The sequence below is a fragment of the Anastrepha obliqua genome, chromosome 4 (genome assembly GCF_027943255.1).
Source record: "Anastrepha obliqua isolate idAnaObli1 chromosome 4, idAnaObli1_1.0, whole genome shotgun sequence".
Lineage (NCBI taxonomy): Eukaryota > Metazoa > Arthropoda > Insecta > Diptera > Tephritidae > Anastrepha > Anastrepha obliqua.
The window spans coordinates 18,785,916-18,812,948 of record NC_072895.1 but is presented as its reverse complement, the minus strand read 5'-3'; the positions used below and the strand labels follow the sequence as shown (position 1 = coordinate 18,812,948).

Here is a 27,033-nt window from a genome sequence, read left to right as displayed (position 1 = left end):
TTGAAAATTGCTCTGCAGGAAGAATGGAATAAAATAAGCCCTGATGTTTGCAAAAAGTTAGTCGAATCGATGCCAAGCCGGCTACAAGCTGTTGAAAAGCAACAAGGTGGAGCAACGAAGTATTAATTTTGCGTTGTGTACAAATTTTTCCACACCTGTGTATATAAATTTTAAGCAGTTATTAACAAAAAATCAGATTGATAATCTGCAACAAAAGACTTACCTAAATGTGGCTATGTAGCAGCTATTAATCAATGTAATTTTCACAGAACTTTCAATAGAATTGAAAGATGCGAAAGTCTAAGCAAAATGGAATAGGCAAAACAATATTGCCTGCTAACTTTTTCAGCAAAAATTTTAATTTCTACGCTTTTGAGTACTTTTTCTTTAGAATTTGCTCTGAAATAAAAAGTAGCTTTTCCAAGAGGACAACACGGATTTATTAAGTAGCTTCAAGATGGCTAACACAGGATGAAAATTAGGCTACTTACATCACCTTTAATTATTGCTTCATGGGAAAAAGTACCTCGAATCTGCTCACCCTTACAACTTATTTTTGTTTTCTTTTATGTTATAGAAAACTTTGCAGGTTATTCCTTTGAAGTTTTTACACATACATTTTTTTGTTGCAAATCTTTTCTTTGTTCTATTTTTCTGCTTTAAACACATTTGGTTTGCTTTGTGGAGCGGGCGCTTGTTTATTAGTTGCACAATGCGGTCGTCTGCTGGCGTAAGTCATAAACAGTTTTTACTATTCTGCTTCGTACATTTCTAAGTGAGTATTTGCGCATTTTCTTACAGATTTGCTTTTTATGTAAATAGTAAAAACTGCCGCACCAACTACTTTACAAAAGGTGTAGACAAGTTTGCAAAAATATCTGCTAAATTTATGTCGAACGATACAGAAAAAGTAATATAACTGCAAAGCGCCAACAGATTTTATTGTACATAAGTTGATCGTAAAGCCGGCGATGCAAATTATTCTCTGACAATAAAAACAGGCAATTTTCAACAACAATCGGGCAATGATGTGTTATTAGCTTGGATTGTAAAAATAATAGTTCTCAAAGCATTTAAATTACGATATCATAAACAAAGTGAATGCAAATATTTTGTAAAGAAATTTCTTTTTCAAATACAGATTCGCACGAGATTTGTTAGAAAAAGAGCAAAGGATTTGTTCATTAAACCTCTCAGCTCTTCTGATATGTGCTTTTTGGTATTAGCTTGAGCTGTTGTGGCGATTCGCTCCTTAACTCTTCAACCGTGCTAATTTTCTGCGTTCTTGTAGCTTCTTTTCAGTTTCAGACAGGGTAAACCTACGTTATTATGCTATGCCATGTGTAGGAGCATTTCTTTTCAGTAGGATTTGGCATGTCATCACGAATCATTTAACGCCAGAACAACACTTCCAAATTGTGAAAAATCACTTTGAACAAATAAATCTGTTTACGAAGTGCATCGTGCACTTACGCAATCACCGGTTCTTATTTCCATCGAATTGAGGAAGCGGCTGCCGTTAGTGTGAATAGCGAGCACTATCGAGCCATTCTGACTGAATATTTGCTTCCAAAAATTAATTAGCTAAACATCACCGACCTTTGGCTCCAACAAAATGGCACCACTTGCCGTACTGCACGGGAAACAGATGAGAAGTTCGAGGGCTCGTTATCTCGCGTGATGGCGAAATCCGCTAGCTAGTGAAGTCGTGTGACTTACCTCAGCTCGAATATTTTTTGTAAAACTAAATAAAATTTCTAGCTTATGCCAGCAAAGCCTTGGCAGTTGGGTCACAGGAAGTCAATAAATTGGCGTTCGGCTTGAAAATCAGCCGCATTTATTAAAAGTTGATATTTAAAGTGATGCACCACCTACAGCCAAGTGGCAGCGGTCATTTGCCCGAAAATATACACCCATGATTTAAATAATACGCGATGTTTTTACCAGTTTTGACTACTTTTTTCTGGTTTTTTTAATTTTCACTGATTTTTCATAATTTTTTCATAGTTCATTTTATGAAAGATATCGTAGAAGTCAAAGTTTCGAACTTTGTGCAATATAAGAAATCCGATAAACTTCCTTTACAAACTTTTTAATAGAATTTTTTGAGAACAAATTTGATTACGCAGTCTCATAACCCAATCAATTTTAGTGTAATAAAATGCAGGCTTCAAGCAGCTCAAAAATTTCGCCGATTTTTATAATTTTTTTCCTTGACTGTGTTACGCATTTTCTTCCAATAAATATAATTAAAGAGTGGTTAAGTTTCAAGGGCCGGTGTTGATTTTGAAAAAAATACAATTTTTTTTAGAAATTTTTATCACTTCTCTTTACTGTGATAACATTGGTATAACTCAATTACGCATGAAATAACACACCTCCATCCGATGGTCCAAATTTTCGTTCTATCCCTTTAATGTGCCAAATTATCTCATTCCTTAGCTCTTAAATTGTTGCTGGCTTATCGACGTACACCTTTTCTTTCAAATAACCCTAAAGAAAGAAGTCCAACGATGTCAAATCACATGATCTTGGCGACCAATTGACATCGCCGCGACGTGAGATTATTCGGCCATCAAATTTTTCGCGCAAAAGAGCCATTGTTTCGTAGAGCCGCATATCGTCCCATCCATATCTTCCAATTCGGGACATAAAAAGTTCGTTATCATCCCACGATAGTGAACACTATTCACAGTAACTGCCTGACCGGCCTCATTTTGGAAAAAAATACGGCCCATAAACCGCACCAAACAGTCACTCTTTGTGGGTGCATTGGTTTTTCGGTAATCACTCTTGGATTATCATTCGCCCAAATGCGGAAATTCTGCTTACTGACGAATCCATTGAGGTGAAAATGTGCCTCATCACTGAAGACGAAGTGTGCGATATGCATTTTAATTTGAACGCCCGTTTTCATAATAAGCCTGAATAACTTTAACGCGTTGCTCGATTATGTATCTTTCCGTGGTTCAAATTGAATTAGTCTGAAATTGAAAAATGTCAAATGAAGTGCAGAAAAAACTTGATGTTTAGGTGTGGTTTACATTCAACATCGGCCCTTGAAATTTAACCACCCTTTAGAATGGATTCTGATCACTATAAAAGTCATTAAAGTTAAAAAATAAATTAATAATTAGTCAAAACGTGTCAAAATTGTGAGCATTGAAAACCAAAAAAAAGGTATAGTTCAAGCGTCTTAATGAAAACCCCGACATCTATAGAGTATATTGAGCGCACTTTGGTTATACAAAATTCTACTGCATCTGAATTCAAATTCATTTGCTTGTTTTCTATTCATTTCAACTGCATGTCTAAGTTTTGCTCTTTGCAACATAGTTTGTTTTGCAGTTGTTGTTGTTTTCAGCAGTAGTTTTATGTAAAACCGAAAGAGGACAAATAATATCATCGACGTAATAGCCTTTAGCTTAATTGTTTTTATTTATGAGCGTTCAAGTATTAAAGTGGTGCGCATACATTTTCGACATTACGACACAAAGGATGCCTGAATATACAGGAAATGCCTGAAGCTGCTAAAAATAATTAACTGCCCACCAATATTTACACAACACATAGATAAATGCACACTTAACTAAGTGACTATGAGCGTATGAGTGTTTGTATGTGTGTGTGTGTGTTGCATATTCATATGACTTCTTGTGCCAACTTAAGTGCGTCGAATTCTCACATGGGCGTATGCGTGTGTTGGTGTGCAGTGTGAAGACTGGAAACTGAGGCGCCTGTAGCGATAAATAAACTTGTGCCAAATGGTTTCTTTTATGCAGCCACTACACTATTTTCACAACTTACCTTTTTTTGCATTTTTGTTTTTGTTTTTTTTTTTTGTTTTTGTTTCTATTTTCTCTCTTTATAAATGCCTTGTGTGTAAATGTTTGCTTTCCTTCCGAGTGCACAGCAAGAAAGCAGCTTTTCTTCGTGGCAATAGTGGAGTAGAAATGAATTTGAAAAGCTATGCTGTGGGTAAAAGGAGAAAAACAAAAACGCATTGCACATTGCAAACAAAAGTAAATGGAAGCCGCTTTAACGGTCGATTACCCGAAACAAAGTAAGAAAATGGCTGTCACACGCTTTAGATGCGCGGCAATGCAGCAGCATACCCAGAATGCCGGGCCAGCAGCTTGATAGTTGCCAAGCAATGCAGTCATTTGGCAGGCCACTTAAAATGTGGCCTGTATTTCGTCACAATGGACGCTAGAAAATACGTCTTTGCGCTTTTTTGAAATTTTTTATTTTTATTTGTATTTTTAGGTCTTTTTGTAATATTTATTCTTTACTGGGAAATTTTTAATGTGAAGTCAAGCTTCAAATGGCAAAATAAACTGAGAACTAAAAACGTCTGTAGCCTCTGTGATAACTTCATTTTCTAAGCAGTCACAGTTTTTGCGCTTCCGCTCCCTCGTCACTTGCCCAGCGCCACTCTCATTAGCAACTTCTCACAGCTTCCCAGCTACTCACCATTCACGTGCTTATTTAGTGTCTAGCGAATGGTTTTCATTCAAATGCAGCGTTGCATTTCCTGCACTTTTCTACTTATTCTGCGCGATGGCCAATTTTTCGAGCGCTTAGTAGGAGCTATTCCCCCTCTTATGCCCGCATAGTCAGTTAGACAACTTGGCAGTTAGGCGGCTAGTCGTCACTGTGAGAAACTCTAAGTAACATCTTGTGTTTTGTTGCATTGTTATTGTTGTCGTTGATGCTGCTGGCAACTTTGTGTCACAGGTGACGTTTTTGTTTATAGTTGTCCATTGTTGTTGTTGTAAGGGCAGCACTTCCGTGGCAGCATTGTACGAGCACAATTCTACAGCCGCTACAAAAGTGATCATTTAATGATGATTTCGTTATTGTTTTCGTGTAGTCTTTTGTGTGCTGGCATACCCTACAGCCAAGTGGCGTTTGCCCATTCACACCAGCTACTTTTCGCTCTTTCCACACTTCTCTCTATCCATGCAAACTTATGTGAAGAACAAGCGAGATGGATTTTTTCTAGATCTGTAGTGTCTCTATACAAGGTGGCGCAAAATTAATCATCCTATTTTGTTTTAGATTAACTTTTTTTTTATTAAATAAAGATGTGCCTAAATAATTTTGAAGTATTTACGAAATACAAGGTGGCGCAAAATTAGTCATCCAATTTTGTTTTTGATTAACTTTTTTTCGTTAAATAAAGATGCGCTTCAATAATTTTGAAGTATTTTGAATTGCAAGGTGGCGCAAAATTAATCATCCAATTTGGTTTTTGATTAACTTTTTTTATTAGTTAGATAAAGATGTGCTTTAATAAATTTTAGGTATTTACGAAATACAAGGTGGCGCAAAATTAATCTTCCAATTCACTTTTGATTACCTGTTTTTTGTTAAATAAAGATGTGCCTTTATAAATTTTAGGTATTTACGAATTACAAAGTGTCACAAAATTGATCATCCAATTTCACTTTTGAATAACTTTTTTTGCTACACAAAAAAATTAGTTTGAGTGATGGAAATCTATATTTTGAGCTTTACGCGCTCCATCGCTGGTCTGTTTGTGTACTGCAGTTGTTTTCTTCACAAGTGTCAAATATGAGCGACGTACGACGCCATTTGCAAAAAGTAGAAGTCTTCCGATAGGGTAATTAATTTTGCGCCACCTTGTATGCTTACGTTACGGGAAGTCATGCTTGCTTATCTGCAGCAAAGTTAAGTTATTTTAGCACTCCTGTATAATTTTATTGATTTTTTTCTTAAACTTATTTTAATTTATTTTTTATTTTATAATTTTATTGATTTTCACAATTTTATTGTTTTAATTTTTATAATTCATAATTTTATTACAATAATTTTTATAATTTTTAGGTGGCGCAAAAGTAACCTTGCGATGTTTTTTGGCTGTAATTTACAACACAAATGAAAAACTTTGATTCTTCTTGTGGATTATTTTTATTTGGTCTTTTAATTTTTTTTACATCAAGTCGAGAATATGATGTCATGTAAATGGCTGCCGCCACAGTTGATTGCCATTTGAGCCCTTTTTATGGCATTTTCCATCACTTTGGCCAAAACTTCCGGCGATAGGTCCTCACATTCTTGACGGATATTGTCTTTAAGAGCTGCAAGAGTCTGAGGTTTGTTGACATAAGCCCGCGACTTCAAAAAGCACCACTAAAAGAAGTCTGGAGCGGTCAAATCAGGCGATCTTGCTGGCCAGTGCAAATCGCCAAAACGGGAGATTAGGCGCCCGGGAAATGCATCTTCCAGCATATCGGTTGTGGCACGTGCAGTGTGTGCTGTTGCACCGTCCTGTTGGAACCACATCTTTTCCAATCCCAATTCATCAAGTTGCGGCAAAAAGAACTCATTGATCGCTCTGTAGCGTTCACGATTCACAGTAACCGTTTGGCCCGCGACGTCTTCTAAGAAAAAAGGTCCGATGACTCCTCCAGCGAAAACAGCACACCATACAGTGACTTTGAGCGGGTGTAATGGCTCTTCGTGGGTTACACGCGGATTTTCAGTGCCTCAGAAGCGTAAATTTTGCTTATTTACGTACCCGCTAAGATGGAAATGGGCCTCATCACTCATGAGTACTTTTGATGAAAAATCATCTTCCTCTTGGTGGTGATTAAGGATGGCTTGAGCGTATGTTAGACGCGATTGGCGGTCAGCAGCTAACAGCTGATGCACCGTCTGGACTTTGTACGGAAACATCTTCAAATCTTGTACCAAAATTCGCTGTAAAGACCGTCGACTGATACCCATTTGCGTCGCACGTCGTCTGGTCGATGTCGACGGCGCCTCCATGACATCCTCGGCTGCAGCAACAATATTCTCTGCAGAACGGCTACTCCGGGGTCTGCCACGCCTGGCAGCATCTCGTGTTGAGCCAGTCTCTTCGAGGCGAGCGGCTAAATGTCGCAGTGTTTCACCAGTAGGCGTTGGACGGCGAGGAAATCTGCGACGAAATTCACGTTGTGCCAAAGTCACCGACCGATTGTTGGTCAAATAAATAGGCAGCAATATTCCGCGTTCTGGAGCAGTGTAGCGTAACATTGGTTATTAATTACTACACAAATGTCAAAACATTTTCTGATAGGATGATTACTTTAGCGCCACCTGTTAATTTATAATTTTATTGCAATAATTTTTATAATTTTATAATTTTTTTTTGTTTTAATTTTGCAATAATTTTTATAATTTTATTTTATTTTTTTTTCATTTTAATTTTATTACTTTTTTATATTTATTTTTATTATTTATAATTTTATTGATGTTTGTAATTCAATTATTTTTGTGAGTTACAACCTTTTTTCAAAATTTATAAAAATTCGAAAAACTTTCAACAAAATCTAATTTTTTAATAAGAATTCAAAAATAAAATTTTAGGAGCACAGCTTCTTAAATTTTGGTATAAAAAATCCGAACTCGGAGTGACTTAAAATTTTCGTTGAATTTTGGCAATTTTTTTTTTCTGACGACGTTGTGTCTTCATATAAAATAAAATTTCATGCATTTCGATGTATGGAGAAAATGCACAACATCGGCAAAGAAAAAATTATAAAAAGTCAGCTGGATTTTTCAACAACTTCAAACTTTCATTGTACGGTACCAGAATTTAATAGGCGATATGACCGGAAACCAGCCATCGCGCAAGAAATTGCGCTAAAATTTAATAAGCTATGAACTTCCGTACCACTTTTTTTTTAATTTTTGATTGAAAAATTTGAAATTGGTACATGAAAGTTTAAAATTTTTCTAATTTTTGTATAGAGTGTGAAATTGGGAAAATTTAGTAACTAATCTAATATAGTCTAGATTCTGGATGAATCACCACTTTCACCAATCAACCAATTAGACGGCTTACGAAAACTCAATGCAGAAATTTAAATTGAAAACTGCAATTTTTATAATTTGTTTACAAAATTTAAGACTGGGATTTATATGTTTTTTGTTAGACAATGGTTATGTGCAACGATTACATATATTTTTATATAAAACCCAAAAAAAAAAACGTGTTGACTGCACATTCTTTGTCGCGGACTGTATATTTTTTAGCCGTCAAGATGAAAAATAGCCTTAACAGAAAAATTGCATCCAATCGTAACAAGTATGGTACTTGCCTTTCGACTCACGCACTAAAACCCCTATCTAGTCACGTTTTGCCTTTTTTTGGATAAACACCCCAAATATATTAAAAATATAATAATTTCCGTCATAAAATCTTTAATACTCGTACTGTCCAGATTCTGCACCTCCGTTTAAGGTAGTAGTCCGGTGTAACGACTGAAATTTCAACGTTTTTTCATGAATTATTTTTAAAAAGAAAATAAAATGCGATCGTTTTAAAGTTCTTACATGTTTTTATTGGTGTTTTAAAGAATATAAAAAAAAATTTTTTTAAGTTAATTTTATATTAATTTGTTTAAAATTTTTGACGTCAAAGTGGAGATGAAAAAATATGAGTTGGTTCGAGGAAACACACAGCCTTCCAAAGTCATCTGAAATAAAAAATTCAAAGAGATTATTATTATGTAGACTTTATTTTAGGTCCCGAATATAAAATATACATAAAAATAAAAAACAAAAACAAAATGGCGGAGTTGTGAAAAATGTTCTGAAAATCTAATTTTTTTCTTCATAAATTGTTTAAATTAAATAGTTTATTATTAAAAAATTAAGTGTTTTAAAAGTCTGGGATCTAGATATGTGTGTCTAGAATAACGGGTTAAATTTTTAACCAAATCGGTTGAATAGTTTTGAGTCAGTGATTCCCCGAAATTTCGAAAACATGGTTTTGATAAAAACGCGTTTAAAGTTCGGTCAGAGCAGCTGCTGCTGGCGCGCTCTCTTATTTTAGCTATAACTTTAAAAACAATTAAAGTTTCTGTCTGAAATTTTTATGGTATATTTTTAAAGTCCCGAATATAAAATATACATAAAAATAAAAAACAAAAACAAAATGGCGGAGTTGTGAAAAATGTTCTGAAAATCTAATTTTTTTAAATAGTTTATTATTAAAAAATTAAGTGTTTTAAAAGTCTGAGATCTAGATATGTGTGTCTAAAATAACGGATTAAATTTTTAACCAAATCGGTTGAATAGTTTTGAGTCAGTGATTCCCCGAAATTTCGAAAACATGGTTTTGATAAAAACGCGTTTAAAGTTCGGTCAGAGCAGCTGCTGCTGGCGCGCTCTCTTATTTTAGCTATAACTTTAAAAACAATTAAAATTTCTGTCTGAAATTTTAATGGTATATTTTTAAGATGTTTTTCTTCCGAAAAATGTAAAAAAAATCGATTTTTTGAACCCGGGCTACCACCTTAAGCACCGGGTTACTACCTTACAATTAAATTAATGGTCGATATTTAGCTTCTGGGCCATGCTGACGTTTAGCGACAGTCAACTCTGATTATTGCTGTGATTTTATCGACATTTTCGACATTATCGATATTTTTTTAACATCAAAAATGCCTGAACGGTATACCAAACCTAATATTTCCCAAAATTAAATTGAGCTACGACACTGGCTGATAGTCAAGATTTCTAGTACAAAGGAGTCCAATTGGAGTCAAAATAAAATGCCTCTAAATTATCTGCACTAAAAATAAAGAAACAGAAAAATCAAGTGAAATTAGTGAACTTTTTTTCCGCTCTCTAATTGAAATTCTAATTGAAATTCTAATTCAGCCCTTATCAAATGCTCTGCGGAGAAGAGTAGAACCACAACCTGAGCATTGGTATGTGCGCGGAGTTATTTGCATTTTCCACCTGGGTATGTGTTTCAAGTGCCCAACAATGCATTCAAGCCTTTGGTGCTTTTGAAGTGGTCACCGTTTTGCTGCTGCTTTTGCAATTGGCAATGTGTGTACACAACCTCTAGGCGCAAATACTCGCTCATGTCTCACTCAACCATTTGCAAATTCGCAACTCTTTCGGGGCGGGACGTCTATTTGCCTCCCATTATGTAATTCAATCAGAAGTTCAATTGCCGCTGGCATTTCTCATTTTGCATTTTATGAAAATGTTTTTACTGCTACTTTCGTTCCCCTAAGGTTCATTTGACTCTCTCTTCTGCATTTGTCTGCATTTTCCTTCACATTTGGCAGAGGGTCAAAAACATTTCGTTTCGCATACTACTTAGGTACTTCATGCGTTTATTTCTGCTACCTAAGTACTTTAGCAATGATACTTAATAAATAATTTAAAATTTAAAGGCAGCAAGCAGGCATATAATTACTCGCATGCAGTCTCTCTTGGGGCTTTCTGTTGTGTATCATTTTTAAGAGGATTAATACTTAATGAATTTTTGTAAAGGTAAGCGCGTAGCAAGCCGAGGGAAAAACTTTTATTTTGTGGAAAATAAATTTAACTTTTCTAAGTTTTATATAAATACAATAACTTTCAGTATTTATAATGCTTTAAGAGGTTTAGTAGGCTTGCAGCAAACACAAAACGATTCTGGTTTTATATGGGAGAATTAACTCCTTTGGAGTTCACAGCGAAAGCAGTTACTTTTTTCAAGTTTGAATTTCACATTGACAACTAAGGGGGCTGCCTAAACGAGAATTCTAAACCTCATTATATTTTCGTTATAAACATACATAAAGGGTGATCAATTTAGAGGTATCGGATACTAAATTGAAATAAATTTAAATAGAAATAAAGAAACGTAAGGGTAAAGCTCCATCTAATAGGTCCATGTGGCAATAAGTGCATGTGATGGCTTTCAGCCAGCCAAGTCTACCTAACCTAACCTAGCCTAAATACAAATAAAACAACGAAAATTCAAATTGAGCAATCTGGTCAATCTTTATTATTTTTGTCTGGAATCATTCTTTACATTTGTCAACATTTGAAAGGGATTAAAAACCTTTCAAATGTTGACCGCAACTGCGCCGCTATTCGGTAATCTATAAACACTGATCTTGAATTAATCGTTGGAGGATTTTGGTTGGTATCTATTGAATAACTTTGGTAGTATTGGCCACCAATGCCTCAATCAAAGCTGGTTTATCCACAAATCATTATGACTTTACACACCCCCTGAAATAAAAGTCCAGAGCTGGGATATCACACGATTTTGGTGGCCAATCCACAGGTCCGAGACGAGAGATAAGTTGCTCATCGAAACTAGTGCGTAGTAAATTCATTTTTTCACGAGATGTGTGACAAGTAGCGCCGTCTTGTTGGAACCAAAGGTTGTCGGGAAGATCACGCGCTTCAATTTTCGCCATCAAAAAGTTGTTTGTCATGGCACGAGAGCGTTCGCCATTAACTATTATATTGGCGTCAGCCTCGTCTTTGAAGAAATATGAGCTGACGATTCTTCCAGCCAATAGGCCGCACCAAACGGATGTTGGTTGTTTTCAATGGATGTAATGACTGTTCTTAAATAGCTTCGGGTTGCTCTGGGGCCCAAATGCGGAAATTTCACTTATTGTAGTAGCCATCAAGCCACAAAGGGCCTCATCGCTGTACACCAAAACTTGGTCTGAACGCGCGATGAACACTTTTCACAGAACGTCGAGTTTCGTAATTCAATTGAACGATTTGTGAAAATTGTTGAGGCGTAAGTCTTTCCTTGGTGAAATGTCAATGAATTCTGAAAAAATTCATGTATTTAGTTTGAAAGCAGTCACGCTTGATCTGTCAAAGGAACTCTATTGGAAAAAGGATCTCCAATCTAATCACCCTTTACATATCACAAAAAAAAATATTTTTATGTTAGTCTCGAACTTATTTCGAGCTAAAATCCAATTTTCTCTCAAAAATTTGTCCTGTAAAAGGTGGCGCAAAATGAATCACCCTATCGGAAAATTTATAATTTTTGCAAATGGCGGCGTACCCCACTCATATTTTACACTTGTGAGCACAACAGCTGAAACTTACAAATAGACATGCAGTGGGCCGCTTAAAGATGAAAATCAAGATTTCCACCACCCAAAATCAAATTTTGTATTTAAAGGGTTGCCCAAAAGCAGGTGTTACAGGTGAATGGACTGCGCTATCGAGAGATGATTAACGATTTTTTATGGCCGGAAGTGGATGGTATTGATCTGGCCAACGTTTATTTTCAACAAGACGGCGCTTCGTGCCACACAAGCAACAAAACCATTGATCTTTTACGCGGAAAGTTTCCGGACCGTGTTATCTCTCGAAGAGGTGATCACAATTGGCCAACGAGATCTTTAGCACCTTCTGACTTTTTGAAATGAAGCTTCTTAGGTGTCGACGGATGAGCGAGAATGGAGAGTAAAATTTCAAGGCCATACAACATTTTGGGTATTTTCGTTCCGCGAGAGAGAAAAAAGTATAACATAGAGGAAAAGGAAAGAGAGAGCTATGCCTTATATATATCTTAGATCCATTTTAGACTATTTTTTCTGAGGTTTTCCTTATGGCTGCTAATTTCCAGTGAGAAATAACACTACCTACTTTTTGGCGCTTGTTTGTTGGTACAAACTTGTAGGAAATATACTTTTGGTGCCTTCTTTTTTGGCGTTATATTTCCTTGGTGCCTACTGTTTCGGGCGTTTTTTGGTCCCAATTTTTTTGTTGCCACGGTTTGTGTCCGGCGTTTACCTACACTGGTCGACGCCGGTCCGTTTTTGTAAATTTTGTCTATTTGTATTCTCTGCAAATGTGGTGAATTTATTTAGATATATATTCTTTCTCTCTCTCTCTCTCATTCTCTCTCTCGGGTCTCTCCCTCGCTACACGCAGTTTTTTTCTTTGGGGCCACGTGAAATGGTAGACCTTCCACAACAGCCAAGCAAATAGCATTTTTTCTTTAATATCAAAATAACCCCTCTTATTGGAAAACCCTTTAGTACACAAAATTGGATTATTAATATTGCGCCACCTTCAATGTATGCACAAAAAAGCAAACGAATTCTCAAACATCAACGCGAGTTTTAACCAAATTTAAACCTTCACTTTGGATGGGCTTTGGAACTGCATACGTGGAGTTTTCTAAAAATTCTGACCAAAAAATTTTATATATCGAAGATGGTTTTTTTTAAGTTCGTTACATTTTTGTAAATGTTGCACGAAGTTTTCGTTGTGCATTAGTCTCCGTTTTTATTAAAAATTAGAGAAAAATATTTAGGGTGAGAAATATTAATATTTAATATTATGCTAGGTTAGGTTAGCCTGCTTGGCAATAAGCCACGCATAGGCCTTTTTATCCCTAGCGATACCAGATGGAGACCGACCTCTATGAATACTGAAAGTAGACATCATGTAGGATATCAGCGCTTTGGCGAATTTAAGCAGCGCTGGGAGATCTGCTTTTGAGACGTCCTCCAGACCATCAAACAATGGGGCTCCCAGGCATTTTAGATACATTTTTGATACTGCCGGACAGACGCACAGAAGGTGTTCTAAAGTCTCCTCAACTGCCTCTCTGCATTTCCTGCATTTGTCCGTGTTAGCAACCCCTATCTTGTACGTACCTATGTGCAGCCAACAGATTATGACCTGCCGGCACACCTATGACAGTTCTGCAGTCCTTTCGCGAGAGCGTAAGTACGAATTGAGTCAGTTTTTTGTCGTTAGTTCTACACATAACTTTTGCTGTGTTGCATTTGGTCAAATTAGTTCACCTAGCCTCCACTCGCCTTTTCATGTAGTCGGCCATTTCGTTGTATACTGTATTTAGCGGTTTTGGTATGTCGTTCTTTGGTTCAAATGGTAGTCTAACAGCACTTTTTGCTATCTCATCTACTATTTCGTTCCCGATAATGCCTTTGGGACCAGGTGCCCAGTAGATATGCAGCCTACTGTTTGCGGGTAGCCTGGACTCCCTGCTGAGTTGAACATTTTTGGACTTAATACAATATGAGCTTGTTGCTTTTATTGCTGCTTGACTATCCACGTATACATTAATTGTTGAGTTCTTTCTTGTTCTTGTGTAGGCTAGCTCTGCGGCTTTCTTCACAGCAAAAACTTCCGCTTAGAAAACACTTCTGTGGTCTGGCAGCTTGGTAGGTTACCTAATCCCTAGTTTTGAGCATTAAATGCCCGCTTCCACTGCTTCTAAAGTATTAGGGCCGTCTGTATAGATGTGAAAGTCGTATGGCTAGGTTTCATGCCTAGACCGAAGGTTCTACAGGTGAATACTTCAGCAGTCACTAACCTCCTCGCAGATTTCGCTGCCAGATTTTCCGTCATGAGATCAATAGGTGACATGCTGAGTATCATTTCCAGCGCCGCCGTTGGAGTGGTTTTCATCGCTTCTGTTCTGCATAGAGCAGCGAGTCGCTGAATCCTTTCTAATAGCATTAAATATGTCAGTTTTCTTGCGCAGTCCACCATACTAAGGCGCCATACAGCAATATCGGTCTAACTGCTGCCGTGTATCACCAATGCATCTGAGAGGCTGATGGACCCCAAGTAACGCTCAGCATTCTTTTACATACTTATTACACTGTGGTACAAAAAAAAAAGTTGCAAAAAAACTTTGGATCGGACATGGTGAGGGTTGTAGCTTATGAAAAACTGAAAATAATGGTATAGTTGAAATTTCCAATACACCCCCAAAATCTCATTTTATGGCCATAAAACCGTTTTTCAGTAGGTTGATATGAACAATCACTCCTAACTTCGCCAATTTCCATCCGATTTCGAATTTGCTTTTTTAGTTCGAAAGAACAAAAACAAGCCTTTTTGACAGTGTGTTAACATTTTTTCTGAAATGACAACTGACGAGACTGTAGACGGAAGTATTTGGAATTTTTTTATTTTTTCTCTATTTTTTCGACTTTGACATAATTTTTACGATATTATCCGATATTGAGGATTTTTTTTAGTACACTACTGTTATAGTAAATTTAATTTTGCGTCAAATGAGCTATATTTGACTGTAATTGAATTAAAATTAATAGAGTTGTGCGAGTTTTAAGATTTTTTGTTTTTTTTTTACTAATTTGGAATGTTGGTATAGCTTACGCTAAATGGGAATAAGGACGTGTTTTGATGCGTTATTATAGATACGTAATATTTATTGGAGTATATATGAATACATAAGAGTACACTGTACTGCATACAACAGAACTGGTTAGAACTTACGAAAATATCTGACATATTATAGCACATTTTTTTCAATAGAAATATGGAAAAGCTCCCAAGTGTGCCAAAGTTCACACTGTACATTGATTAACAAAAGAAGTTTGTTATTATAATTTAACCTTTTTAAAACGTCAAAGTTTTATTGTTTGTTTCATTGAAATTCAAAAGATATAAATCAAAACGTTGCCAGAAAAGTCAAATTTCTCAATATTCTCCGATGATATGGCATCATCAGCCTTATCATAAACCAGATGATTGTTATTTTTGTAAAATGGACGTAAACGGTCATCATTATAAAACTCGAAAGCACATAAAGTATGCTGATGTTGCAACTGTTAAGAACCCCGTAGTCTTGGACGATATGATTGACTCAACTGCAGGTCATGAACTGAAGGAAGTTCAACTCATTGCTGATGATGATCAAACTGATAACAATAAACCTGATGATGAAGAGTACTTTCCGTCTGGTTCTAAGTTTTCAGAACGAGACATTGTATCAAATTCAGATTTTCAGGATCTTTCTCGTGATTTACATACTTCTATCGGGAAGACAATCTGAAACGCTCGCTTCTCGATTTAAACAATGGAATTTAGTTGATGACGACTTCAGATGAATGATGATGATCGAATTTCTTACAGAGAAGTATTCAAAACTGATGAAGAAATGACAAATGTACCGTACCATACTAAACTCCAAAGGGCCGTTTCCAATGCATTTTTAAGTTTGGAACCAGTGCCGTTGTGTACTGCACCGTACCATACCGTACAGTGCTGCACTGCACAATACTCCAATAAATATTATGCGTTTATAATGACACTTGTTATTATTTTCATGCTTCGAAACGCATACCAAATCTCGTAGTAAAAAAAGAAAAAATCTTAAAACCCACACAACTCTATTAATTTTAATTCAATTACAGTCAAATATAGCTCATTTGACGCAAAATTAAATTTACTATAACAGAGGTGTACTAAAAAAAATCCTCAATATCGGATAATATCGTAAAAATTATGTCAAAGTCGAAAAAATAGAGAAAAAATAAAAAAATTCCAAATACTTCCGTCTACAGTCTCGTCAGTTGTCATTTCAAAAAAAATGTTAACACACTGTCAAAAAGGCTTGTTTTTGTTCTTTCGAACTAAAAAAGCAAATTCGAAATCGGATGGAAATTGGCGAAGTTAGGAGTGATTGTTCATATCAACCTACTGAAAAACGGTTTTATGGCCATAAAATGAGATTTTGGGGGTGTATTGGAAATTTCAACTATACCATTATTTTCAGTTTTTCATAAGCTACAACCCTCACCATGTCCGATCCAAAGTTTTTTTGCAACTTTTTTTTTTGTACCACAGTGTTATTTGCCTTTATTTAATATTAAAAAAATTAAAACCATTAAAAAATTAAATGTCTTAATTAAGTAAGTGAAAGCGATCTTTGTATTTGTTGGGCTCGAAAATGGCTTTAGAATTATACCCTTACTAACCCTTTCTCTCATAATATTATGTATAAATCGCATCTGTGAGGAGTTCCGTACAAATTAATCCGCCTAATGCATGCCTCTTATTTTTCTTTCAACTCTGGGATATCAGCACATACCTACAAGGTGCGTTTAAAGAAAAAGGTGACAGGTCATTCAATTCCGTACTGGGCCAAATAAAAACACACATTCTTCGATCTATTACTTTCGATTGCAAAAGTTGCCCAACCCTTAAATCTGTCAAAAATCAGCCAAAAATGCTAACTGGCGGATAATACCAAAATATGTTGAGGCAAATAAGTTCGAAAATCGAATTTACGAAGTTACGAATTTCTGCGAGACTCACGAAATTTTAAAAATTGACTGTTGTGAACAAACGCGCCACCTATAAATACAGAATAGGTGATGAAATGTGTGCACCAAAACTTTTTTGCACTGGCGGTACACAAAGTGCACAGCAATACTGATTTTTTTCACTCATCGAGGCACTTGCGTTTTGTGATAATTGCAACTGAAATGTTGCCAATGTGTGACCCAATTAGCAGCTACTGCAACATAGTTATCGAAGTGAACATAACAAAACTCAGGAAGGATGCGACTCAGCAACAAAATAAAAAAGAAAAAACAAAAAATAACAAAAATAAAAAGCAACTAGAAAAGGCAACAAAAGTCACGATTTTAACAAAACTCGTTAGAAAAACACTGAGATTGCATTTTGTGTGCAAAAGCCAAACTAAACAGAAAAATTAAAAACACAAAAAAAAAAAAATATTTGCAAAACTAAACTGGCACACAGTGTTTGCAACTGCAACAAAATTTTAATGTTACAAATTTTGTAAGCTACAACATTTTGCGGTGAAAAAGGAACACAAAAAAACAAAAATACATTGAAAAATGCGAAAAGCCATTTGCTTTATCAGCCACTTCCAGTTGGCTTGGCTGGCATGGGATGAACGGATGCAGGTGAGTGGCGCCAGCAAATGCGGCAGCAGTCGAATGCAATAAACGTGCAATGCAATGCGTACGTTTTATGTGTTTGAATGTTTGTATGTGTGCGTGTGAGTGCCTTGCCGCTGCTGCAAGCTTACTAGGCAGCTTTTTATCGACTAACTCTCCTTCTTCTTCTGTTCATATTCAATGCTTTGCCCATGCACTTGTGGCTGTTGTTGTGTAGAAGTGTAACTTTGAAGAGATTTGTAATGTATGTGCACTTGTGTTCACAATAATAGCAGTGCGCTAATTTTTAATACTTTTAATTTTTTTTTTTTTAATATGGAAATTTCATTTATTCCACATCAAAAACTCACCTAACTTAAGGTTCCAAATTTTGTACAAAATTTCAAAAAATGCAAAAAATTTCGATGAAAATTTCACACTCTTTAATGTTAAAATAAATTATGGGTAGCTCAAGAGTTGCGTTGATTTTTGAAAAATAGGGGATCATTACCTTCCCACACAGCGAGAGTTATGTCTTCTTGGACTTCGTCTTGAAAATAATCCGTAATTTTTTCGTCTATCCCATTGACTCCCGGGCATTCTCTAAATACGCATGCACCGCTGTTTACTGAACATACTCCGGCAGAAAGGACGATATTACGCAAATTCAAAACTTCGACACCATACCTATTTAAGCAATTCTTCAGGCCCACTAATAGTAATTCAAAATTAGTGCAATAAATGCACAAACAAATTTGCTTCATAGGTGAAAGGACAACCCATTTTGGTCGGAGAGTGTAAAATTTGGAATGGCCGATTTTAAGGTCCAGATTGTCGCGCTTGAGCAATTCAAGTTGATATCACAATATTTGAATGTTAACAATAAAATTATTAAGAGCATCAATTTTTTTCAGTTTTTTTGTAGTGTGGATACAATTTTTGCTAATATATGTGACCTGGTCAACGAAAAGATGCCTTACGTGCGAAAACAATTTTTCGAGAAAACAGCAGTTAAAGTTTAAACTTCTAAAAACCCTTGTAACTTTTTAAAATATTAATATTTTTCAATCCGGTTTGGCTTTTTTCCTCAGCATAGATCACAGTATCAATAAAATCACAGAAGCGGTGAAAAACATTTTTTTATATATAAAATATATAAATAAATAAGCAAAAGTTAATGCAAATCGCAGAAATCGTTTTAAAAAATAAGTTAGCTTTTGTACCGACATCCATGCCAAAAAACACTTATAAGACCCGGCATATCCAAGATGGCGCTCCAAACATAGAAAAAATAATTTAAGTTTTCCAAATAGCAACAATAACTATAAATAAGTGACAGATGTTTGTAAAGGCTTTTAAAGCCACTGACTACGAATATGATGTCAAATTGACAATTTTACAGTTGACAGCTGCGTTACGTCTCCTTATTCTACTTCGTGGCTTTTCTGTTACTACGTTTATGTAATCATTTCTGTTAGTCTTTTGTTCACAAAATAGTGAAAAATGAGTGTTGACGAGGAGTTTATTGCCGTTTACAGTAAATATTTTCCTAAAAACGATGAAGACGATGATGTTAATATAGTTCGAATAGTGATGATGATGGTGAACTATATTTGACTCATTCAGAAGATGATATGGAAAAAGCTTTCGTTAAGATAGATTTATCTACTGTGGAAAAAAAAACCATATTGGATCCATCATTTAGAATCTTTTAAATTTGATATTGAATTCGCAATTAGCGACACCAAAAACCCCTAAGTAACGAGTTTAGAAAGAATTCGATGCATTTTTTTAAATTTTTTCGCCATATTGGATCAGCTATTTTGATTTTTTTAAATTTCACAACAGATTCGTAATCAGCGATCTCCAAAACCCCCGAGTGAAAAGTTTCAAGCGGATCTGATGAATTTTGAAAAAATATGCCCGCCATATTGAATTTCTGAAATCTGATATCGGATTCGTAATCAGCAACGCCAAAAACCCCCGTGTATTGAATCTTAAGAGGAACCGTTAAATTTTAAAAAGCATGTCCGACATAATGGATCCGCCATTTTGATTTCAAATAATCTCACTTCATATTCATATTCAGCGACCTCGCAAACCCCCGAATAACAGTTTTTAAATATTTTAAATAATTAAAATTTGATGTTGAAACAATGCCACAATTCGTGACAAAAATTTTGACAAATCCTTAAAAACCACCATTTATAAAGTTATGAATACATTTTTTGTAACAAATTTTTTGAAAACAGACTTCAGTATCGTATTCATTACACCTCAGACTGTCCAGGAATGGTCCAGTTTTTAATTTGTATCATGACAAAAAAACAGACTTTTTCGTATTTGTACTTTTTTTTTTACTTTTAACAAACTTTTAAACAAATTATGACTTTCTGGTTTTCACCATTTTAAAGAGTCTTTCACACACTATTCGAATCAACAAAAAAGTGAAAAAAGATTTTTTGACACGTAAGGTACCTTTTCATAGACCAGGTCACATATACTGAGCAGTTCACATTTGTGCCGAAAAACAGGTCTTTTACTCAAAAATTTATTACTCAAAAACAACTGATTTTAGCAACTAGGCATTCAGCTCAATTGAAGTTTGAGGTGTCCTCTGGATTTGGAAAAAAGTAAAAAAAAAAATGCACTTTTTGAAATATTGAATTTCGAAAAATTTCGCACTTTTTGTTTTTTGCAAAATAAAAAATTGTCAACTACTTTTTTGCTATTGTTTGTACATGAAATCGCTCGTGCAAGTAATGGCGATCATTTTAAGCCCAGAATCATTAAAATCGGTCCGTTTTTGTCTAAGTCATGAGTAACTAGAAAAAAATTTTCTTATATAATTAAAAAAATCGATTTTGAGCCGAAAAACAAAATTGCCAATAAATCTTGAAAACAATTTTTTTCGGGCGAACAAAAAAATACGTGTCTCATTATTTTGACCAGAGAGCAACATATTTGAGTTACATCGAAATCGAAGGGCATGTCCCGAATAGCCCGGTTGCATTGAAATGGAAAGCACCACCCTTATTTCGACACCTTTTTGAAAACCTTCGGTTAGTCAACCGGGTCTGACCTTTAAGCGGTCGACCATAAATCGATCGAAAATTAAAATTTAGGAATAGAAAATTAGAATTTAAGAAGCTACCTGGAAGCTCAAGTCGTTAGCTCTAATAAAAATATGTTAAACTCCCGTCAAAAATCGAAAAAGCCAGCCTGTCCAGACCAGGTGCCCAACTGACATCAATGGGCTACAAAGAGCATACCTTGGATTTTCTACATTTTCTTTTCGGTACGTAAGGGGTATTTTAAGAGACGCGCCTAGTTGTTGTTGTAACATAAAGCATGGAAAAATTTTCATTCTTTCAGGTCTTACTACTTTGATTAAAATACTGCTCTAAGCAAGCGTTTTCGTTAATTTCAGAAAAATTTTGCCTTAAGTTTTATCAAAACTCCCCATCTTTTTGGTTCATCCCTGACCCTCCAATCGCGTTCAAAATTTGACTTACTGAATTAAGTTTCTGAAATGTTTTCGTAAATGTTCGAGGCAACTTCACACCTCCATCTCGTCGAAGGGCAAAAAAGATATTTTATCTTCAAAACTAAGGCCCGAATTGCTCATCAAATGGATGATGATTTGAACGCAAACTTCTTCAAGCGGTACGAGGGGTGCCTTTTATATGTCGAGATTAGAGAACAAAAACAAATTTTAATCATCGAAAATCACTTTATTGTTTTTCAAAATATTCTCCATGAAGATCTATACACTTTTGCATGCGTTTGAACCAATTGTCGAAGCACTTTTGCCACTCTGAATGAGGTACCTCCAAAACATGCATTCTGAATGCCGCAACCGCTTCTTCAGGTGTCGAAAAACGTTGACCTCTCAGTTTGGTTTTTACGTACGGGAATAAAAAGAAGTCATTCGGTGCCAAGTCAGGACTAAACGGCGGATGACTCATTAATTCGATGTATTGGGTGTTCAAAAATGCCGCTGTTTGAGCCGATGTGTGAGAGCTCGCATTGTCCTGGTGAAGAGTGATCCGTCTTTGGCGATGGGTTTTCCTAATTTCTTGGAAGACCACTGGCAAACACTGGCTTGTGTACAACTAAGAATTTACTGTTCTGCGTTGTTCTAGTGGTATGGTTGCGACATGTCCAGTTTTTCCGAAAAACAGGCGACCATTTGCTTGGAAGTGCTTCGTGCGCGAACAACTTTTGTTGGATTTGGCTCATCTTGAAACACCCATACAGTCGACTGCTGTTTACTTTCGGTCTCATACGCGTAAATTCATGATTTATCACCTGTCAGAATGTCATAGACGTGTTTTGAAGCCCCGCGATCGTATTTTTTGAGCATTTGCTTCGACCAATCGACACAAGCCTTTTTTTGAGCGATTGACAAATTGTGTGGGATCCAACGCGAACAAATTTTTTTGACAGTCAAATGCTTATGCAATATTGAATGTATGCTGGTCCCACTAATGCCTAAGATTGTCTCAATCTCACGATGGGTCACATGACGATCTTGCAATATCAGTTCGCGCACACCATCAATGGTTTTCGGAACAACAACTGATTTTGGACGACCTTCACGAAATTCGTCTTGGAGTGAACTACGACCACGATTGAATTCACCATACCATTGATAAACACTGGCCCTTGATGGAGCTTCATCGCCAAAAAATGAATTAATTTCATCCATGCAATGTTGCTGAGTTAATCCACGTCGAAAGTTGTAAAAAATAATCGCACGAAAATGTTCACGATTTAATTCCATTTTTGGACCGAGATGAAGCTTTTAAGATACTGTAAACAACACAAATAGCGCTGGTATTTCAAAACGTTCTGAGTACGTAAAAGCCAAAAAATGTCAAACTTTGCGATACAGCTGTCAGTTGCCAGATTGCAACACCAGGGTTGCCAAATCCCGACATAAAAAAGGCACCCCTCGTACTGTTCGCATCCAGTTGTTAAGCATTAAGAGAGAGTGCGATGGAAAGCCTTTCTTTAGGAGCTGCCTGTACGCCCTAGGACCAGCTGCATGTAGGGGGATATGAGAGTTTATGTTTTCACTGTCCCAATGAATATTTTTTTAAGTTCCTAGTTTTCTTAAATGGCTTCGAGTGAAGGACAGCCTCAAATTGTTTTCTAAAAGTTCTCTTTAGACGTCCATGTCTTTCAATAGTTTCGTCGTTGCTTTGACGTCTATAGAACTTAATATTATTCACGAAATAAGTATATTGAAATGAGCCTTTCTTACTCCGTATTAATTGGAACTTGCTTTTTGAAGACTTTATTTGAATGCAAAGTTCGGCGTGGGAAATGAATTGATCCCATGACCAGAGAAAACATTTTTCACCACAAAGAAGAAAAGTCGTGTGGACTGAAAAGATGCCCCCAAATGTAAGCTGTGGGCGGCAATGAAGTACGATACGAAATTTTCTACTGGTTATTATTTTTTTGTTTTGTTTTTCAAATTCGCCGCGTGACACACAAACCATCGAGTCAGCACAAAAAAGACGAATTTCGCTGCATTTGCTCCGACTGATTTTCTAGAAGTGATTGGTGAAGAGTGTGACCAGATTCATATTTTCGTAACTTGATTTAGCATTTTTTGTTCTCAAGCCTCGGAGATTTAGTTTATTTCATCTGACATTTTTTTAGCCTCTTCCAATTAAAATGTTATGTTTATAAGTACGTGAAATATCCTTTTTTTAAAAACTAATTCAATAATTAACTCAGCTCTTTTTGGCTTCACCTTTTATTTATCATCTGGCCACACTACCGGCGAATGCGTTTATTGTTGGTGTTGGCGATTATTCCTGTGTTATTTGTAGGTGACATTCCGTCGCTTTATTTACATTTCTTTCTTCTTCTCCTTCCAGCAGTCAAATCTCTCTCTCGCAACGACAGTGTTGCCTAATTTCGTAGATAAAAAAACTCTAAAATGTTCATTTGAAGCAAAGGAAATACCAAATTTATATTGAATTACTTAAAGAACTCACTCCGACGATCATTTCCACCAAAAAATAATGAATTTTGAGTTATACATATTTGCATGTACCGGCCATTCAATTGAAAGTATCTTTGCTTTAAGAATTGACAGCCCACGAAACAAGTACTTTATTGCACACAAAGTTCTGCGGAAAAATAATTTTACGATATTCTGCAATAATTTAGCTGTCAAGATTACGCGATTTTAGGTCTAACTACAGGGATTCTCTTTGACTTGAAAGGCCCAACGCGACTCAAAGATTGAACGTCCCTCATTTCGGCTATTGCAGAAGCTGCAAGAATGACAAGGAGGAACAGTCTCTTAGACACCTTCTCTATTACTGTAATCGCATTTCTGCTTTCCTTAAATATAATTAAATTATTATATGTAGAATCCAGGTAGATGGTAATCAAACGAGCAATTTTAATCTTGGAAGTAGTTGAGATATCCGAACCAGCAACCTTCCTAGACATTGAAGGTACATTTAATAATATCTCTCCCCAGAAAATACTCTCGATCCCTTGTGAGGTTGGACAATTTAGTTGGAAAATATTAGGTGATTCTTGCACCATTCGCACAGTGTACAGATGAACTCCTCTTACTCGTTTTTTCTCCTCTTCTGTGGAACCTTGCCGTCAATGATCTACTTTTGTTGCTCGATGGTCACGGCAGTAAGTCAGACCTATCCCCCTTTACGGGATTAGAGTCTCGACACCCCAACGATTAGAAACAGGCTTCAGAGGGTTGAACGTATGACGCTTTAAGTATCACCGGCATTCTTAGAAACACATCCTCTGAAGCTCTGAACACTCGTTTCTTCTTATCTCCCCTAGATTTAGTTGGTAAACGTGGCTGCTCGGCGTACCGCAACTAATGAATGGGGCGATTTAGGGGTTGGATACTCGGCCATAACACTCAGAGTGGGTTCAAACAGCCCTTTTAACTATTATTTAAATGAACCATACTTTAATATGTTATTTAGTAATAGAATTTCAGCCAGACGTAAGTGGGTCGACAATATACTTGGTCGGAAAGGCTGCCTACGGTTATTTACTGATGGTTCAAAACTTGACGATAAAGTTAGCTTTCGTGTCTACTGCAAGAAGCCAAAAGTAAGCGTTTCGGCTCGTCTTCGTAGTTACTCAATCGCTGAAACTCTAGCCATTAAAGAGGTAGCTGTCTGGTTAGGCAAAAATGGGACACCTTTACAACTGTCTATATTTACTCCGATAGCCAAGCGGCGGTTAAATCTCTTGGTGGGATTGGCACTAATTCCATCATTGCTCGCAAATGCCGAGTGTCTCTTAACGAGAAGGTGGAATACTGGGTTGCCCATATTCGATGGACCCATGTGCTTTTTTTTAATCAAAGAAAAACACAATTTTTTTGATGACGACAAACGACGAGGAAACAATTTCTTTAAAATATCGATTGTGGTGCGAACTGTGTGTGGTGGAGCGCCGTCTTGTTGAAACCAGAACTGCCTCATACACTTTCGACGAATAATTGACATCACAATTTTCTTCTTCTTCTTTTCACAACTGACTTCTTTTGTTGAATGTAAATTTCAACAATTTGGGAGCGCTCGCGTGACGTGTACTGTTCCATGGTAAAAATCTGCTTGGACTGACGCCTCCAACGCGGTATGTCATTAGGCGATCTGACGTCACTGTCAAAAGATACAGGGTTGCCAGATGGGTCCATCGAATATGGGCAACCCTGTTTATACGCATCCATTTGATATGGCTACCAGGGTATAGAGACATACCAGTGAATTGTAAGGCAGACAAATTAACGAGAGAGGGCACTACGGCTAGCCTCTCTCTTGGTATGGACATAGTAAGTATAATCCTCTCAACTTAAAAACTGCCTCGTGCAAGTCTCCTTCAGCTAACACGAGATGGGTTAATAGTCCAACATGTAACGCTACAAAAAGAATCTGGCCAAAATGGGATGTCGGGCGCTCAAAAGGGCTACTTAATGTCTATGTTAAAATGTCTATGTTAGTTGAATTTAATCACAGGCCACTGTCTGCCAGGTCGACATAGTCAAAGACTGAACGTACTTCATTTCGACTACTGCAGAAGCTGCAAGAATGAGGAGGAAGAACAGTTTCTTAGACACCTTCTCTATTACTGTCTCGCGGGGCATACCACTGGGTTCAGATACTTTGCCTGATCGTTCTTAAATGATGCTGCTGACCTGAGCGATATAAGTGTCAGCTGGATCAATGGAGTTGCACTTAAACCGAAATGGCTTGGCGAGGAATAACAGATAAACTGCTACCGTAGTAGCACAATGGATCAGCAAGTGCCTAAGTGAGTTGGCTTAAAGACCGACTGGCACTTCTACGTACCTAAGCCAGATACAGATGCAAGATCTGATTTAAATGTGGGCCTAATTCGGTGACCTTAAACGTGTGTGGTGCAGTAAAAGGGATGGTCTCTAAAAAATCATTGAAATCGTTTTAATGAATGACATACATGAAATAATTTTCATTGAGTAAATGGAGGTTCCACGCCAGTTTTGCCGATGAGAGTAATTCAAGTTGCTTATATTTTTTACGTGGTTGTTTCTTCTGCAGTCGAAAGCTAAAGCGTTTAATATGCTCCAAGAAGGCAAAAAGAGTGAGTCGTGGCTGCTGAGTGTTTACACGTCCATTCTTAGCGCAACATCCGGGTTTTTGCTTGTATTGTTAATGGCGCTCACCTCTTTGGATGATGTTGGTACGGACGTCAGTGGTAGTTTATGCATTTATTACCGACCAAGGCCTGCCTGTAGCCCTCTTTCATTCATTCATTTCTTAAGTATATCAAATGGTGTATAGCACAGCTGTTCACTTATTCATGATCGTACATTTCACTTCATATCTACTTTTCTTATATTTCCTTTCCCTTCTCGACTCGTTTCAGGTGAGCATCCTGCCGCAATGCAACACAATTCGAGCAGCATGTACAGCGGCAATTTCTATTGTAGCATTTGCTGCATGCTCTTCACCATTTTCACATGCTGTTTGCAACATTTCCTTGCAACAACAACAGCAACAGCAACGATACTCACTGTGGCCACAAGGAGTGCCACCAAATGCAGCCGAAATAACAATAGCAGCAGCAGCAGCGGCGTCAGCTATGTAGTACCAACGACAGAGCGCAAAGTAGCAACTAATAACAGATGCAATAGTCGAATAGAAAAAAGCAGCAATAATAATTGCTGTCAAAGCCACAGCCGTTGCGCTAACCACAGCCGCAGCAGCAGCCGCAGTCTCAGCCTGAGAAGCATTAGCATTAGTGGCGTAACCTCAAGAAGTTCGCATGCAACACGCGTTCTCAGTAAAATTACGAGATGAAGATGAAGCTGTGGCTGAACACCCACACATCCATACACGCACACACACACACATGATTTCACACGTAAACTCGCAAACTGAAGTAGTTGGCGCAACAGTTGCGCCGCAAAAGTGATGAGTGGGCAGGTGCAAAGCTGGCTGTGGTATTTTGCAACGTTACACGCACCACCGGACGGAACGCATTGAGTCGTTAGCTGGTGAGGTGGGGA

The 27,033-nt window shown here is 36.8% G+C and overlaps 1 protein-coding gene across 1 annotated transcript in view; it reads left to right on the top strand.

Moving 5' to 3' along the window:
- LOC129243525 (zwei Ig domain protein zig-8) overlaps positions 1–26,824 on the top strand; it is a 197,039-nt gene extending 170,215 nt beyond the window's left edge. Inside the window, exon 8 of the mRNA XM_054880597.1 lies at positions 26,391–26,824. Coding sequence (XP_054736572.1) covers positions 26,391–26,824 — 434 coding nt within the window. The remainder of the gene's footprint in view (positions 1–26,390) is intronic.
- The last annotated feature ends 209 nt before the right edge of the window (positions 26,825–27,033 follow it).